The 14,219-nt window shown below is 48.6% G+C and overlaps 1 protein-coding gene across 1 annotated transcript; it reads left to right on the forward strand.

The window, feature by feature from the left end:
• The first annotated feature begins 839 nt into the window (after positions 1–839).
• On the forward strand, positions 840–2,713 carry LOC143274046 (uncharacterized). Its single transcript, XM_076575319.1, has 2 exons — positions 840–980; positions 1,399–2,713. The coding sequence occupies exons 1-2, from the start codon at positions 840–842 to the stop codon at positions 2,434–2,436; spliced, it is 1,179 nt and encodes a 392-aa protein (XP_076431434.1). The 3' UTR covers positions 2,437–2,713.
• Positions 2,714–14,219: the final 11,506 nt, after the last annotated feature.

The following is a 14,219-nucleotide window of genomic DNA, read 5'->3' on the forward strand; positions in this document are numbered from 1 at the left end:
ATTGAGTCAAAACAGGATATCTGTGGTTGGCCACCTGGCCTTGGGGAATAAACAGTTGGGCTAGGAAAACACCCACTGTACCCTAGGCAAGGCCAAGTCAGCCACACACATCAAATTTCCGAGAATTAAAAATATGTCCCCAAGTTCACCCTGGTCTTCTTTGAAACAACCAATGGGAACCCTGTAACTATGCTTCTCGTTTCTGTAACCGCGCCTCTGCCCCCGGGATACTATAAAAAGTTCTCCTTACTCTAGGAAGGCGTGCAAGTCCTCCGAGAGACTTCAGTGCCCCAGGTACCTGTGTATCTAAATAAACCCTCTTGCTGTTTGCATCTGATCCGTGGTTTCGGCGTGTTCCTTGGGTTAGGGGTCTCTCCTGAGGGATGATCTCCTGTGGGGGTCTTTCATTTGGGGGCTCGTCCGGGATAGAGACCCCTCCCTGGGACCACCAACCCACCATCACGAGGTAAGCCGGCCGGCCTCGGTATATGTCATCCCTGTCCTGTCTGAGTGTTGTCTGTCTGTCTGCATGCATCTGATAATCTGTCTGTGGCGGTGGGGGCTGAAGGAGCTGACGAGCTCGGACTTCGCCCACCGTAACCCTGGAAGACGTTTCACGGGTGTCTGAAGTCCCCTCAGGGGCACGGTTTTTCAGGGCCACTCATGTATCCGAGGGATACGTGGTGTTGGTCGGAGACGAGGGATCTGGACCCTCGCAGTCTCCTTCTGAGTTTTTGCTTTCGGTTTGGAACCGAAGCCTCACAGCGCGTGTTAGTCTTATTTGCGTTTGTCTGTTGTTCTTCATTTTCTGTCTAACCGTTCTCCTCCTAGAAACAGCCATGGGACAGACTGTCACCACCCTCCTGAGCCTCACGCTTAACCACTGGTCAGACGTGAAGGCACGAGCCAACAACGAGGGAGTTGTAGTCAAGAAGAATAAATGGATCACCCTTTGCGAGGCCGAATGGGTCATGATGGATGTAGGATGGCCTCGCAAGGGAACCTTTAACCTCAGTCTTATTTCACAGGTGGAGGGAAGTCTTCACTCTGAGTCCCCATGGCCACCCGGACCAGGTCCCATACATCGCCATATGGAGACTCCTGGCGACCGAACCCCCCCCATGGGTTAGGCCGTTTCTCTCCCCTCCAGCGCCCCAGGCCTGCCCCCCGACGGCACCGCCGCCCCCTCTCGCCCCTCCTACCTCCTCCCTTTACCCTGTTCTCCCACGAAAGGATCCCCCTAAGACCCCTGTCCTTCCCCCGGACCCCAATTCACCTCTTATTGACCTCCTGACAGAGGACCCACCGCCATACCCGGGGAATCGGGGACCGGAGGGACCGGCGGCCCCCGCGGCGGGACCAGAGTGACTGGCGAACACCCCGGCAGCCCCCGAACAGCCTCTACAGAGACAGAGGGAGGATGAGGCTCCGGCCCCCTCCCCAATTGCCGATCGTCTACGAGGAAGGCACGACGAACCAGCCAAAGAATCCAGGGCCTTCCCCCTTCGGGAGGGCCCCAATCACCAGCTCCAATACTGGCCGTTTTCGGCCTCTGATCTTTACAACTGGAAGCATCATAATCCTCCTTTCTCTAAGGACCCTGTTACCTTGACTAACCTGATTGAGTCCATTTTAGTGACCCACCAGCCCACGTGGGACGACTGTCAGCAGTTACTGCAGACCCTCCTGACAGTGGAGGAGAAGCAGCGAGTCTTCTTGGAGGCTCGGAAGCAGGTTCCTGGAGACGATGGAAGACCCACCCAATTGCCTAATGTCATTGATGCAGCCTTTCCCCTCACCCGCCCGAACTGGGACTTCATGACCCCAGAAGGTAGGGAGCACCTACGTCTCTTTTGCCAGTTGCTCTTAGCGGGTCTCCGGGGGGCTGCTAGGCGCCCTACCAATTTGGCTCAGGTTAGAAATGTGGTCCAGGGAAAGGATGAGACGCCGGCAGCATTCGTGGAAAGACTCAAAGAGGCCTATAGGATGTATACCCCGTACGATCCGGAAGATCCAGGACAGGCGCCGAGCGTCATCTTGTCTTTCATCTATCAGTCAAGTCCAGATATATGGGCCAAGTTACAGAGACTAGAGGGACTGCACTCATTCAGTTTGTCAGATTTATTAAGAGAGGCAGAGAAAGTTTTTAATAAGAGAGAAACTCCCGAAGAGTGGGAGGAGAGGGTGTGGCAGAAACAGGAAGCAAGAGATAAGAAACGTCATAGAGAAATAAGTAAAGTCCTGGCCGCTGTAGTGTCTCAGGGACAGGTCAGAGAGGGAGTTAGGGCGGGAGATCAAAGAAGGGCACCCCTTGACAAAGACCAGTGCGCCTACTGCAAAGCGAGAGGACATTGGGCTCATGATTGCCCAAAGAAGCCTCAAGGGTCTCGGAGAACTAAGCCAAGGGCCACGGACCTCCTCAATCTGGAGGATTAGGGAGGTCAAGGCCAGGAGCCCCCCCCCCAGCCTAGGATAACTCTCAAGATCGGGGGGCAGCCAGTGACCTTCCTAGTGGACACCGGGGCTCAACATTCAGTCCTGACCCATACCGGAGGCTCTCTCAGTGACCGCACAGCTTTGGTCCAGGGGGCCACAGTTAGCAGGAGGTATCGATGGACCACCGAGAGAAAGGTTCAGCTGGCATCTGGACAGGTAACCCACTCTTTTTTGCATATACCTGATTGCCCTCACCCATTATTTGGCCGAGACCTGTTGACTAAGCTCAAGGCTCAGATCTATTTTGATGACAAGGGGTTGACCATTACAGGACCCAAAGGGACACCCCTACAAGTCCTAGCCCTAAAATTGAAAGAGGAATACCACCTGTTTGAATCTGAGCCCTCTAAGGGGCCACCACAAGGGATGCAGGACTGGTTGAGAGAATTTCCCTCGGCATGGGCAGAGACTGGCGGCTTGGGGCTGGCTCACAACCAACCCCCACTTGTTATTCAGTTAAAAGCCTCCGCCACTCCTGTTTCAATCAAACAGTATCCCATGTCCCGGGAAGCCCACGAGGGCATTAAACCACACATCCGGAGACTCCCGGACCAGGGGGTACTTGTGCCCTGTCGATCTCCTTGGAATACCCCCCTCCTGCCTGTAAAAAAACCTGGGACAGTGGATTACAGACCGGTTCAAGATCTGAGGGAGGTTAATAAACGGGTTGAAGATATACACCCCACGGTGCCAAACCCTTACAACCTCCTCAGCACTCTTCCACCAACCCACATTTGGTATACGATACTGGACTTAAAGGATGCCTTCTTCTGTTTGAGATTGCATCCCCAGAGCCAACTGCTGTTTGCTTTTGAATGGAGAGACCCAGAGATGGGACTTTCAGGACAGTTAACCTGGACTTGGCTCCCCCAGGGGTTAAAAAACAGCCCGACCCTCTTTGATGAAGCCCTACACTCAGACCTGGCCAAGTTCCGGGTCGAACATCCAGCCTTAATCTTGCTCCAATATGTGGATGACCTCCTCCTAGCGGCCAGAACCCAGGCTGAATGTTTAAGAGGCACTCAGGCCCTTTTGGCTAAACTGGGACAGAAGGGCTATCGGGCTTTGGCCAAGAAGGCCCAGATTTGCCAAAGCAAAGTCATCTACCTGGGTTACACCCTAGAGGGAGGACAGAGATGGCTCACGAAAGCAAGGAAGGAGGCCATAATCTCCATACCTTCTCCAAGGAACCCCCGCCAGGTGCGGGAGTTCCTAGGTACTGCCGGCTACTGCCGCCTCTGGATCCCAGGTTTTGCTGAGATGGCTGCCCCTCTGTATCTTCTCACCAAGCCCGGAGCCATGTTCCACTGGGGAGAGGAGCAACAACAGGCCATTCAACGAATTAAGAGAACCTTACTTGAGTCACCAGCTCTTGGCCTACCAGATCTGACTAAGCCTTTTGAACTGTTCGTGGATGAGAACTCAGGCTTTGCAAAAGGAGTGCTGGTACAGAGACTGGGGCCATGGAAGAGACCTGTAGCTTATTTATCCAAGAAATTAGACCCGGTAGCTGCAGGTTGGCCCCCCTGTCTGTGCATGGTAGCCGCCATTGCTGTCTTGCTCAAGGACGCAGGGAAACTGACTTTGGGACAGCCATTAACTGTGTTATCCTCCCATGTGGTGGAAGCTCTGGTCCGGCAGCCCCCAGATAGATGGCTCTCAAATTCCAGGATGACCCACTACCAGGCTCTGTTGTTAGACACAGACCGAGTGGTGTTTGGACCAGTTGTCTCCCTCAACCCCGCAACCCTGCTGCCCTTGCCAGACCCATCCAAGGAGCACAATTGCCTCCAGATTCTGGCGGAGGCCCATGGCACCCGCTCCGACCTAACAGATCAACCGCTGTCGAACCCAGATTTCATCTGGTTCACAGATGGGAGCAGCTTCCTCCAAGAAGGAGAACGGAGGGCTGGAGCAGCCATCACCACCAGAGGTAGTTTGGGCCTCACCACTGCCGCCTGGAACATTGGCCCAAAAGGCAGAGCTGATTGCGCTGACCCAGGCCCTCCGGATGGCGGAAGGTAAGAGACTCATGGTCTATACCGATAGCAGATATGCCTTCACCACTGCCCATGTACATGGAGAAATCTACAGAAGAAGAGGCCTCTTGACCTCGGAGGGTAAGGAAATTAAGAACAAAAAGGAAATTTTAGACCTCTTAAGGGCATTGTTCCTCCCACATCAGCTCAGCATTATACATTGTCCCGGGCACCAAAAGGATGACTCTGTCGTAATGCGGGGAAATCGGCTGACTGATCTGACAGCCCGGACAGTGGCCTTACAACTCCCTAGGGGCGACCAGCTGCTGGTCTTGCAGGACCAACAGCCAAGCAAGGACCCCATGCCCTACAGCCCGGAGGATCAGGAACTAGCAAAGAAAATGGGGGCCAAATGGAGCCCCGAGTGACAAGCTTACATCATGGATGACAAATTAGTTATGCCAACCTCCCACACCAAATACTTGCTCAAGTTCCTTCACGCGCTAACCCATTTAAGCAAAAACAAGATGAGGGCCATTCTGGCTGATGAGGCTTCGGACACTGTATTATTGAATCAGGAACAGGTCCTCCAACAGGTGACTTCCAGCTGCCCTGCTTGTGCCCAAGTTAATCCAGGAAAAGCCCATCTGGGCAGAGGGAGCTGCCTGCGAGGCCACCGCCCCGGAGTCCATTGGGAACTTGACTTCACCGAGGTAAAACCCGGACTGTATGGATACAGATACCTTCTGGTTTTTGTAGACACTTTTTCAGAATGGACCGAGGCCTTCCCTACCAAGAAGGAGACCTCTAACGTGGTAACCAAGAAACTCCTAGATGACATCTTTCCCAGGTATGGAATGCCCCAGATATTGGGGTCAGACAATGGGCCCGCCTTCATCTCCCAGGTAAGTCAGAAGGTGGCCAGGCTACTGGGGATCAATTGGAAACTCCATTGTGCATACCGCCCCCAGAGCTCAGGACAGGTAGAACGCATAAATAGAACCATTAAGGAGACTTTAACCAAATTAATGCTTGCAACTGGCACTAGAGATTGGGTGCTCCTACTCCCACTAGCCCTTTACCGAGCCCGGAATACTCCTGGGCCTCACGGCCTAACCCCGTTTGAGATTATATATGGGGCTCCCCCACCAATTGTAAATTTCCTTCACCCTGATATCTCCTCTTTTGCCACTAGCCCTACCCTGAAGGCGCACCTCCAAGCCCTCCAACTGGTACAAAAGACGGTGTGGAAACCCCTGGCTGATGCCTACCGGGAGCAACTGAATCGCCCGGTGGTGCCTCACCCATTCAAGATTGGGGACTCTGTCTGGGTCCGACGCCATCAATCCAAGAACCTAGAACCGAGGTGGAAAGGACCGTACACCATCTTGTTAACAACTCCCACTGCACTCAAGGTTGACGGGATAGCAGCTTGGGGCCACGCGTCGCATGTGAAGGCCGCCAGAGAACCCGATGAAGCTGAGAACACCGAGACATCTACATGGAAGGTTCAACACTCTCCAAACCCACTAAAGATAAAACTCACCCGTGGACCCCCTTAATCCCTCTAATAGTCCTCCTGACATTAGGAGGGGCATCACCAGAGAGCCCCCAACTTGTTAAGAAAATTACCTGGCAGGTCATTTCCCAGACTGGGGACGTAGTCTGGTCCACGACTGCTAACCATGCCCTAGGGACATGGTGGCCCACTTTAACCCCCGATTTCTGCCATCTAGCAACCGGAGCGGATGATTCCTGGGGGGTGAGAGATGTGGCGATAAGTGACCTAAATAAGACTACCCATCCTGGGACAGTCTAGTACCCAAGGTGCTGGACCCCTCTGGCAAGATGCCGTTGGGCCCAACATGATTTCTATGTCTGCCCTGGGGACGGTAGGGACCGAAAGTTGGCCAGAAAATGTGGGGGAGCCAGAGACTTCTTCTGTACTAGTTGGGGGTGGGAGACCACTGGATCTGCTTGGTGGAACCCCAAGTCCAGCTGGGACCTGATCAAACTGGAGCGAGGGTTCCCTAAGGCGCCAGGGGGATGGTTTTATTGTCCTCCCGAGGCCGGATTGACACCCACAACGGGCCAGAATCATTACCAAGCCGGGTTGTCCTTGCCCCTGAAAATTACCTTTACTGAAACAGGAAAAAGCTTCTCTGAATGGACAAGGGGGAGGGTCTGGGGACTAAGATTATATGAAAAAGACTATAACAGGGGATTAACATTCATGATCCGGCTTCAGGTCTCGGAAATCCAGACAGCAGCAGTAGGTCCCAACCAAGTCCTCAAAGAACATAAGTCCCCAGGTATGGGTGCAGCAAGAGTCCCTACCCACACCCCAGGATTAATTACACCTCCTACAATACTAGGAACAGGGGATAGACTACTTGACTTGATACAGGGGGCCTACTTAGCCCTCAATACCACCGCACCAGAGAAGACCCAGGGCTGTTGGCTCTGCCTGATTTCCAGCCCTCCATATTATGAGGGAATTGTGGTAACAGGTAATTATATGAGCCAGACATCCCCGCAAGGGCGATGCCTCTCTACCCCCATGCATAAACTAACCCTGTCCGAGGTATCTGGCCAAGGGTTCTGTGTTGGAAATGTCCGCACGACCCATCTAGCCTTATGCAATCAAATTCATCAGCCGACGGAGGGAACTTATTATTTAGCTGCCCCCTATGGAACCTACTGGGCTTGTAGCACAGGATTAACCCCTTGCATCTCAAGGGCTGTACTAGACATCACCTCAGATTACTGTGTTTTGGTTGAACTATGGCCCAGGGTAACTTACCATACATCTGAATACATCCTTAACTATGTTGAACAGAGGTCCCGGTAGCGAAGGGAGCCCATCTCCTTAACCCTGGCCTTATTGCTCGGGGGAGTCACTATGGGAGGGTTGGCAGCAGGAATCGGGACCAGGACCGCCACTCTCCTAGAGACCTCTCAGTTTAAACAACTCCAGTCACCCATGCATGAGGACATCAAGGCATTTGAAGAGTCTGTAAGTGCCCTAGAAAAGTCCCTCACCTCCTTATCCGAGGTCATATTACAAAATAGAAGGGGATTAGACATCCTCTTCCTACAGGAAGGGGGGGTCTGTGCAGCCCTCAAGGAAGAATGCTGCTTCTATGCAGATCATACTAGAGTAGTCAGGGATAACATGGCTAAATTGAGAGAAAGATTAAAAGAGAGACAACAATTATTCAAGTCTCAACAGGGATGGTTTGAAGGATGGTTTCAAAGGTCACCATGGTATGCCACCCTTGTCTCCACCATTATGGGCCCCCTAATCATCCTCCTTCTCATTTTATTGTTTGGGCCATGCATCTTCAACAGATTGGTACAATTCGTCAAGGATAGGGTTTCTGTTGTCCAGGCTTTGGTCCTAACCCAGCAATATCAGAGGCTCAGACAGTCAGAGATGGAGCTGACCCCTTATTCTCCATCCTAAAATGAAAGATTCCATTTAGAACAAAAGAAAATGGGGGAATGAAATGCCCCCCCCCCCCCGGTCCCAATAACTTAGCCTAAGAAACGCCATTCTGCAAGGCAAGTACCAGAAAAACAGGAGTTCATAACTGTGGTCGGCCACCTGGCCTTGGGAGTTCATAACTGTGGTTGGCCACCCAGCCTTGGGAGAGAAACCATTGAGTCAAAACAGGATATCTGTGGTTGGCCACCTGGCCTTGGGGAATAAACAGTTGGGCTAGGAAAACACCCACTGTACCCTAGGCAAGGCCAAGTCAGCCACACACATCAAATTTCCGAGAATTAAAAATATGTCCCCAAGTTCACCCTGGTCTTCTTTGAAACAACCAATGGGAACCCTGAAACTATGCTTCTCGCTTCTGTAACCGCGCCTCTGCCCCCGGGATCCTATAAAAAGTTCCCCTTACCCTAGGAAGGCGTGCAAGTCCTCCGAGAGACTTCAGTGCCCCAGGTACCTGTGTATCTAAATAAACCCTCTTGCTGTTTGCATCTGATCCATGGTTTCGGCGTGCTCCTTGGGTTAGGGGTCTCTCCTGAGGGAAGATCTCCTGTGGGGGTCTTTCATTACCATGAGAGTTGACAAGGCATTCTGTTTGTCCCTGTGTGGTAGTTTTGGTAAAATCATTACAGGCAGGAAATGCAAATATGTAACTAGAATAAGTATCTACTCCAGGAAGGACAAAGTGGTGTCCATTCCACAGAGGAAGTAGCCCAATGTAGTCATCGTTTCATAACTTTGTTGGCTGGTCAGCCTGGAGAATGGTGACATATCTGGGGCTCTGTGTTGGTCTCTGTTATTGGCAGATGTGGCATTCAGCAGCTGGTGTCCAGCAGCTATAACTAGGTCACTCTTGATGAGTGGATATCCATGTTGTGATTCCATGCATAACCACTATATCAGCTACCACAGGTACTTTGAACATGGGCCCATTGGGTAATAATGAGGATAGCTTGTTACAGAGTCTGACTTTACATTAAGTGGGTCATCCCATTTACTTGATTATTAAACTCCTCAGATGAAGGCAATTTTTATGAGCATTTACAGGGTACAAAAGAACTTTACATTAGCTGCTCCTTTGCAGATCTGTGTAAATACTACTTCCTGAAATGTATTTCCATATTTCTAGTTTTCTTTTTCAATTTTATTTTTTCTCATACCGTCCCATCTGACCACAGTCTCCCCTCACTGCACTCCACATACATATATTACTCTGTTTCCCTTCAGAAAAGAAAAGGTCTCCTGGGGATATCAAATGAACACAGGATAACAAAATGTAATAAGAGTAGGCACAAACCCTCATATCAAGGCTGGAGAAGTCAACTCAGAAGGAGCCAATATCCGACAAACAGTTCAGAGACTCCCCACACTCCTGCCATTAGGACTTCCACAAACCCCCTGAGCTGAACAAGCACATTAAATACATAGAGGACTTAGTACAGACCCATGCAGGCCTTGTGATGGCCTCTTCAGTGTCTATGAGCCTCTATAAACACTGTTTAGTTGACTCTGTGAGCTCTGTACCCCTTGTGTCTTTGATGCCTCCTACAAGCCAGCCTTTCCCTCTGCCTTGAGGTTCACTGAGTTCTGCTCATTGTTTGGCTATGAATCTCAGTATCTGCTCCCAACAGCTGTTGGAGAAATCCCACCTGATGTCCATTTCACTAAGCACCAATATCCCAGTGTAACAGAATTCATTAGGTATGGACTCATTGATTGTGTGTGTGAGAGTGTGTATGGGTGTGTGGGGGGGGGCAGTGAAGACACTGCACCAACTTTTTCAGCTGAGCACAGCTGGATGGACTAAAATGGCCGTTTTCAAATAAAAACATCACGGGAATCCATAAGCTGATTTTACAATTTTTATTCATTGGATATTTTATTTTGGTAATTAATTTATTAGAGATAGATGTGCCCATGGAGACAAGAGGAGGACTAAATAAAAGGACCTGTGCAAGATCAACAATTGCTTTTGCCAAGTGAGTCATCTCCCCAGACCTAAACACTGAGTTTGGAGAAAAACTTTCTTCATTATCTCTGCTTCTCTTGTAATCAAACATTCATATTTGTTTTCTCCTTTCTGAGTCCCTGATCATATCTTCTGCTCTATCCAATGCAGAGAGGTTTCTCCAAAGAAATCCTGTGGTAATGTGCTTGGTGCCAGCAGTTAAAATGAATTTCAGATTCTAAATCCTTAGACAAAAATCAACCCAGTATAACAACAGGGTAGAGGCTATGTAGATGGTACCAGAGTCCAAGGCTCCCTGTACCTCAACCTGACATTGACTCCTTTACATCTGTTTAAAGCCTCAGCCACAATGCTGTTATTCCATAGATCCACTGGAAATTTTCCACACATCCCATAGTAGCCAGGTATTGGTAACACCATGAGTACTGCATCTGGGAGACAAGTGTAGGACAAGGTTTGCCAGGTCCTAGGAACACTTCAAGCATTTAATAGGGTACTCCAGGAAAGGGCAGTGAGCAGGCCTGAAACCATAAACTTCAAACACTAAGTGGGGACATGAGCCCACCATTGTCTTCCAGTCTGAGGTCTCAGAGACCTCAGAAGCATGAGCCGTAATGAAATCCAGTGTCTGGGTTTTTAGCTGCCCTGAGCTGTGGTGGTCAGCCAGGAAGAGAGTGTGGGCAGCATTCTCCACAGAGAGGTCCCTGAAGAGGGCATCCTCACACATGACCTTCAAACGCTTCAGGCCATACTTGTCAGCAGCTGCCAGCAAGGCAGCTGCCATGCTATTGAGGTCTGGGGCTGTTCCTGTGTAAATGAAGTCCATCATTACCTTGAAGACTTGTGGCTCCAGGTCAGGGATCTCAACACGATTCTTTCTGCTATCCTCCATGTCTTGTTGAAACATGGCTCTGAAAACTGGAGAGCGAGCTGCTAAGATGGCCTTATGAGCCCAGAATTCCAGGCCAGCTACCACTAGGCAGCAGTCTGTCAACTAGGAATTCTCTCACAGCTCTCCTAGCTCCTCTGCCAATGTGCATCTGGGAACCAGAATTCCTGGCTTCTTGTTCTGGTCAGAGAGGCTCAAAGAGACCGGGGCCACGCTCACCTTGCAGACAAGGGTGATCTGGTCATCTGGGAGAAGCCAAAATGCATGGGACAAGAGAAAATCTTGAATAAACTTTTTGTAACCCCAGTCTTGTCCTGGCACTAACCTAAATGCTCTTGGGCTCTTCTTGACTTGTGTATTCTCTCCTTCTGCACTTATGATTCAGAACTGGAACTTTGCCCAAACAGGACTCTTTAGAGAGCTGAGCATCACTAGGTAAACTGACAGGTAATCTGCACTTTCTTCATCGACTCTGTTCGGGTGTACTCTCAAACACCATTTGTCATTGGCTCCTATTGAGAAAGTTGGGCTTCTAATGCTTTGCTGCATTTCCTCAGCAAAAAAGGGAAGTTGCTGATGGTCCACCTGTAGGAGAAATCCTGATCGCTGATTTTCTGTGCTCCCATCTCTGGGCGATCTCATCTCCTGCCATTTCTCCTGCAGATAGTTTGAAGGTTCAACTGGATTGAAAATGAAGAACTAGCAATTGTTTTCTCTTCACCCTGTGAGACAATAACAGACAGGATTTTGATTTTAGTTTTTCTTTCTCATCTGTTTCCTCTTCTACCAGTTTGGAAACTTGGGTCTCTGATATTTTCTATGCAGATTTCAATGCTAATTTCAGAGAACACAGTCTAGGCTACTTGATACCCTTACATTACTCCATTATTTTCTAGATTGAATCTTAGGTCAATAGGTAACTTGTTTTGACAATTATACACAGCTTTTGGATAGTTTTGATCACTCGTTCTATTAATTCATATCAAAAATGTTGCACTAGGGTTCTCTAGAGGAACAGAATATATACAAAGCATCCCCCCTCTCTCATATATATATATATATATATATATATATATATATATATATATATATATATATATAAAATCAAAGGGGATTTATTAGAATGACTATGGGCTGCAGTCCTGCTATGCCCACATTACCTTTGAAGGGAAAGGCCAAGATTCCAGTACTTACTCTGTCCAAGGACTTTGGATATGTCTGCTGGTCTTCAGTATATGCTGGTGTTCCAAAAATTCTCTATTGCCAGGGTAGGGATGGACTTGCTGCAAGGTGAGGGCAAGCAGGCAAATAGCAAGAGCTTCCTTCTTCCATGTCATTTTATGTGCTTCTAACAGAAGGTGTGGCCCAATTTAGGGTGTGTCTTCCAGCCTTAAGATCTGGATTAAAGATGTGTTTGTCTTCAGGTCTTGAGATTCCGATTAAATGTTTGTGTCATTTTACCTCCAAAGTCTGTCCTTTAAATGGATCTACCTACATCAAATGAAGCAAAACACTTCTCTCTGTTGTGGCCTCCTTTGTAGGGTTTTATTTAATTCCATGTCTTGTTAAGTTGGGAACCAGCAAAAACCAGCACAAGTGTATTTTGCTTATTGTGGATTCATGGTAAATAAAACAGGGATGGTATCTATTGCTACACAGCAGTTATTTCCTCTTCTCAGGGTTTTGCAATAAGTCCTCCCACTATCATGATCGGGAGAGAGGTGCTTTCTTACTCTGTCAGGGGTCTCAGTGTTCACAACATGGAGTTCAGTGTGGAAGAATTCATATGTGGTGATCAAGTAGCAGAGCCAGGCAGCAACTTTGAAAGTGGCAGTTTTCTTTCATCCAGACTCACATTCCCTGGGATGTCTCCATATACTTTCAGTGGTGATCTTGCCCCTCCCCGTCAGATAATCCTCCTTGCAAAAACAGTTCTGGATCTACTAAGGGTGTGCTAAGAGAAGATCCTAAGTTCTCAGTTCCATGAACCTGACTGCCCTGATTCAGATTCTCAATACCTCATAATTTTCATCCTCCACTGGTGAGTTCTGTTTTCTTTAAACTTTGAACTTCCATGCTTACTCTGATGGACCTTAAAAGTGAGACAGTATTCTGCTTTTCAAAGGGTGCAGAATATATTCAACAATTACTGAAGAAGGGGTTTTGAAACAGTTCTTCTTAGAATGTGATCTGTAAAATGCTCCCCACATCTATCACCTCTCTCTATTTCATCATGTCTAGAGGGACTCACTAAGCCTAGAGGACTGGGAAATACCTTCAGTGATTCAATAAACTCAGCAATTCCCTTCCTAGCTCTCCTGAAATCTGGTTCTAATGCTGCTCATCCCTCAGTTCAGAATAAATCAATTGGTTTTGATCTCTGAATTTTTGGTTCCTCATTTTGGAACCTTTGGCAGGAGGCTAGCTAGTAGCCTCTGAGACTTTCCTGTATGTGTTAAGGGCCAGGGTGGCAGAAACCCCTTCCTTCAAATATCTCATTTGTAATGAAGTTTGACAATTCCTACAAGACCCCTCATTTTTAAGTCAAGTGCTCCACCTGTAAGTCCTGACCTTCCATGAGCATGCTCCTGCAGAGTGGGAGCAATTCTCTCAATGGGGAACAGCCTCCTTCCTGGGTCTCAAGTACAAGATCTTTTCATATAGTTTCTCATTCCAGGAATGGAACAAGTGTAGGTTTTATTTCAGGTAGACAGTTCTCTGGGGGACATGCTACAGCCAAAGTGATTCAGATTCCCAACAGGAAAAGACAAAGTCTTAAGCAGCAGAGGTGTCCCCACCAGAGAAATCCAACAGTCAATACAGAAAAACAATAAAAGTAACATGTAGAATGACTTGCAAAAAACACAACACAACACAAAACACACACACACACACACACACACACACACACACACACACACACACGAGACAGAGACAGAGAGAGAGAGAAGAGACTGTTTGAAATTGGATTTAGGAAAATAGAAAATCTTTCTTAGCCAGCTGGCAAACACATGAGATATTTGTGATTCTAGTGAAGCAACTAGGCCTTTCTTAGTGTGGGCTTTTAAGCAAAATTCCATATTCTGGGTTGACAAACTTCAGTTAATAAGAAGATAGCCCAAACTGGCACTACAGAAGCCAAAATTGTTACTATATTTGAAGCAAGGTTTGAACATTTAGAGATATTCCTAGAACTATGGACTTTGGTGGATTAAGCCTTTGTTTTAGCTGTGGCAGGGGTTACTGTTTTTTTTTACAAAAGTGCTGGGTTTTACACCTAGAATGGTACTTCCTTCATGGAGACAGTTGTGCTTACCCATGTTGGCCTGCTAATGTCTGGGCCCTGTTACACAGGAGAGTCAGTGCACCATGAGCATATGGTAC

The sequence above is a fragment of the Peromyscus maniculatus genome, chromosome 6 (genome assembly GCF_049852395.1).
Source record: "Peromyscus maniculatus bairdii isolate BWxNUB_F1_BW_parent chromosome 6, HU_Pman_BW_mat_3.1, whole genome shotgun sequence".
NCBI classification, from domain to species: Eukaryota; Metazoa; Chordata; class Mammalia; order Rodentia; family Cricetidae; genus Peromyscus; species Peromyscus maniculatus.

Bases quoted from the DNA above. Each gene is read 5' to 3' on its own strand.
- LOC143274046 (XM_076575319.1), top strand. From the start codon at position 840: ATGGGACAGACTGTCACCACCCTCCTGAGCCTCACGCTTAACCACTGG. The intron at 981-1,398 runs GTAGGATGGCCT...GCCCCCGAACAG, and splicing joins CCGAATGGGTCATGATGGAT to CCTCTACAGAGACAGAGGGA.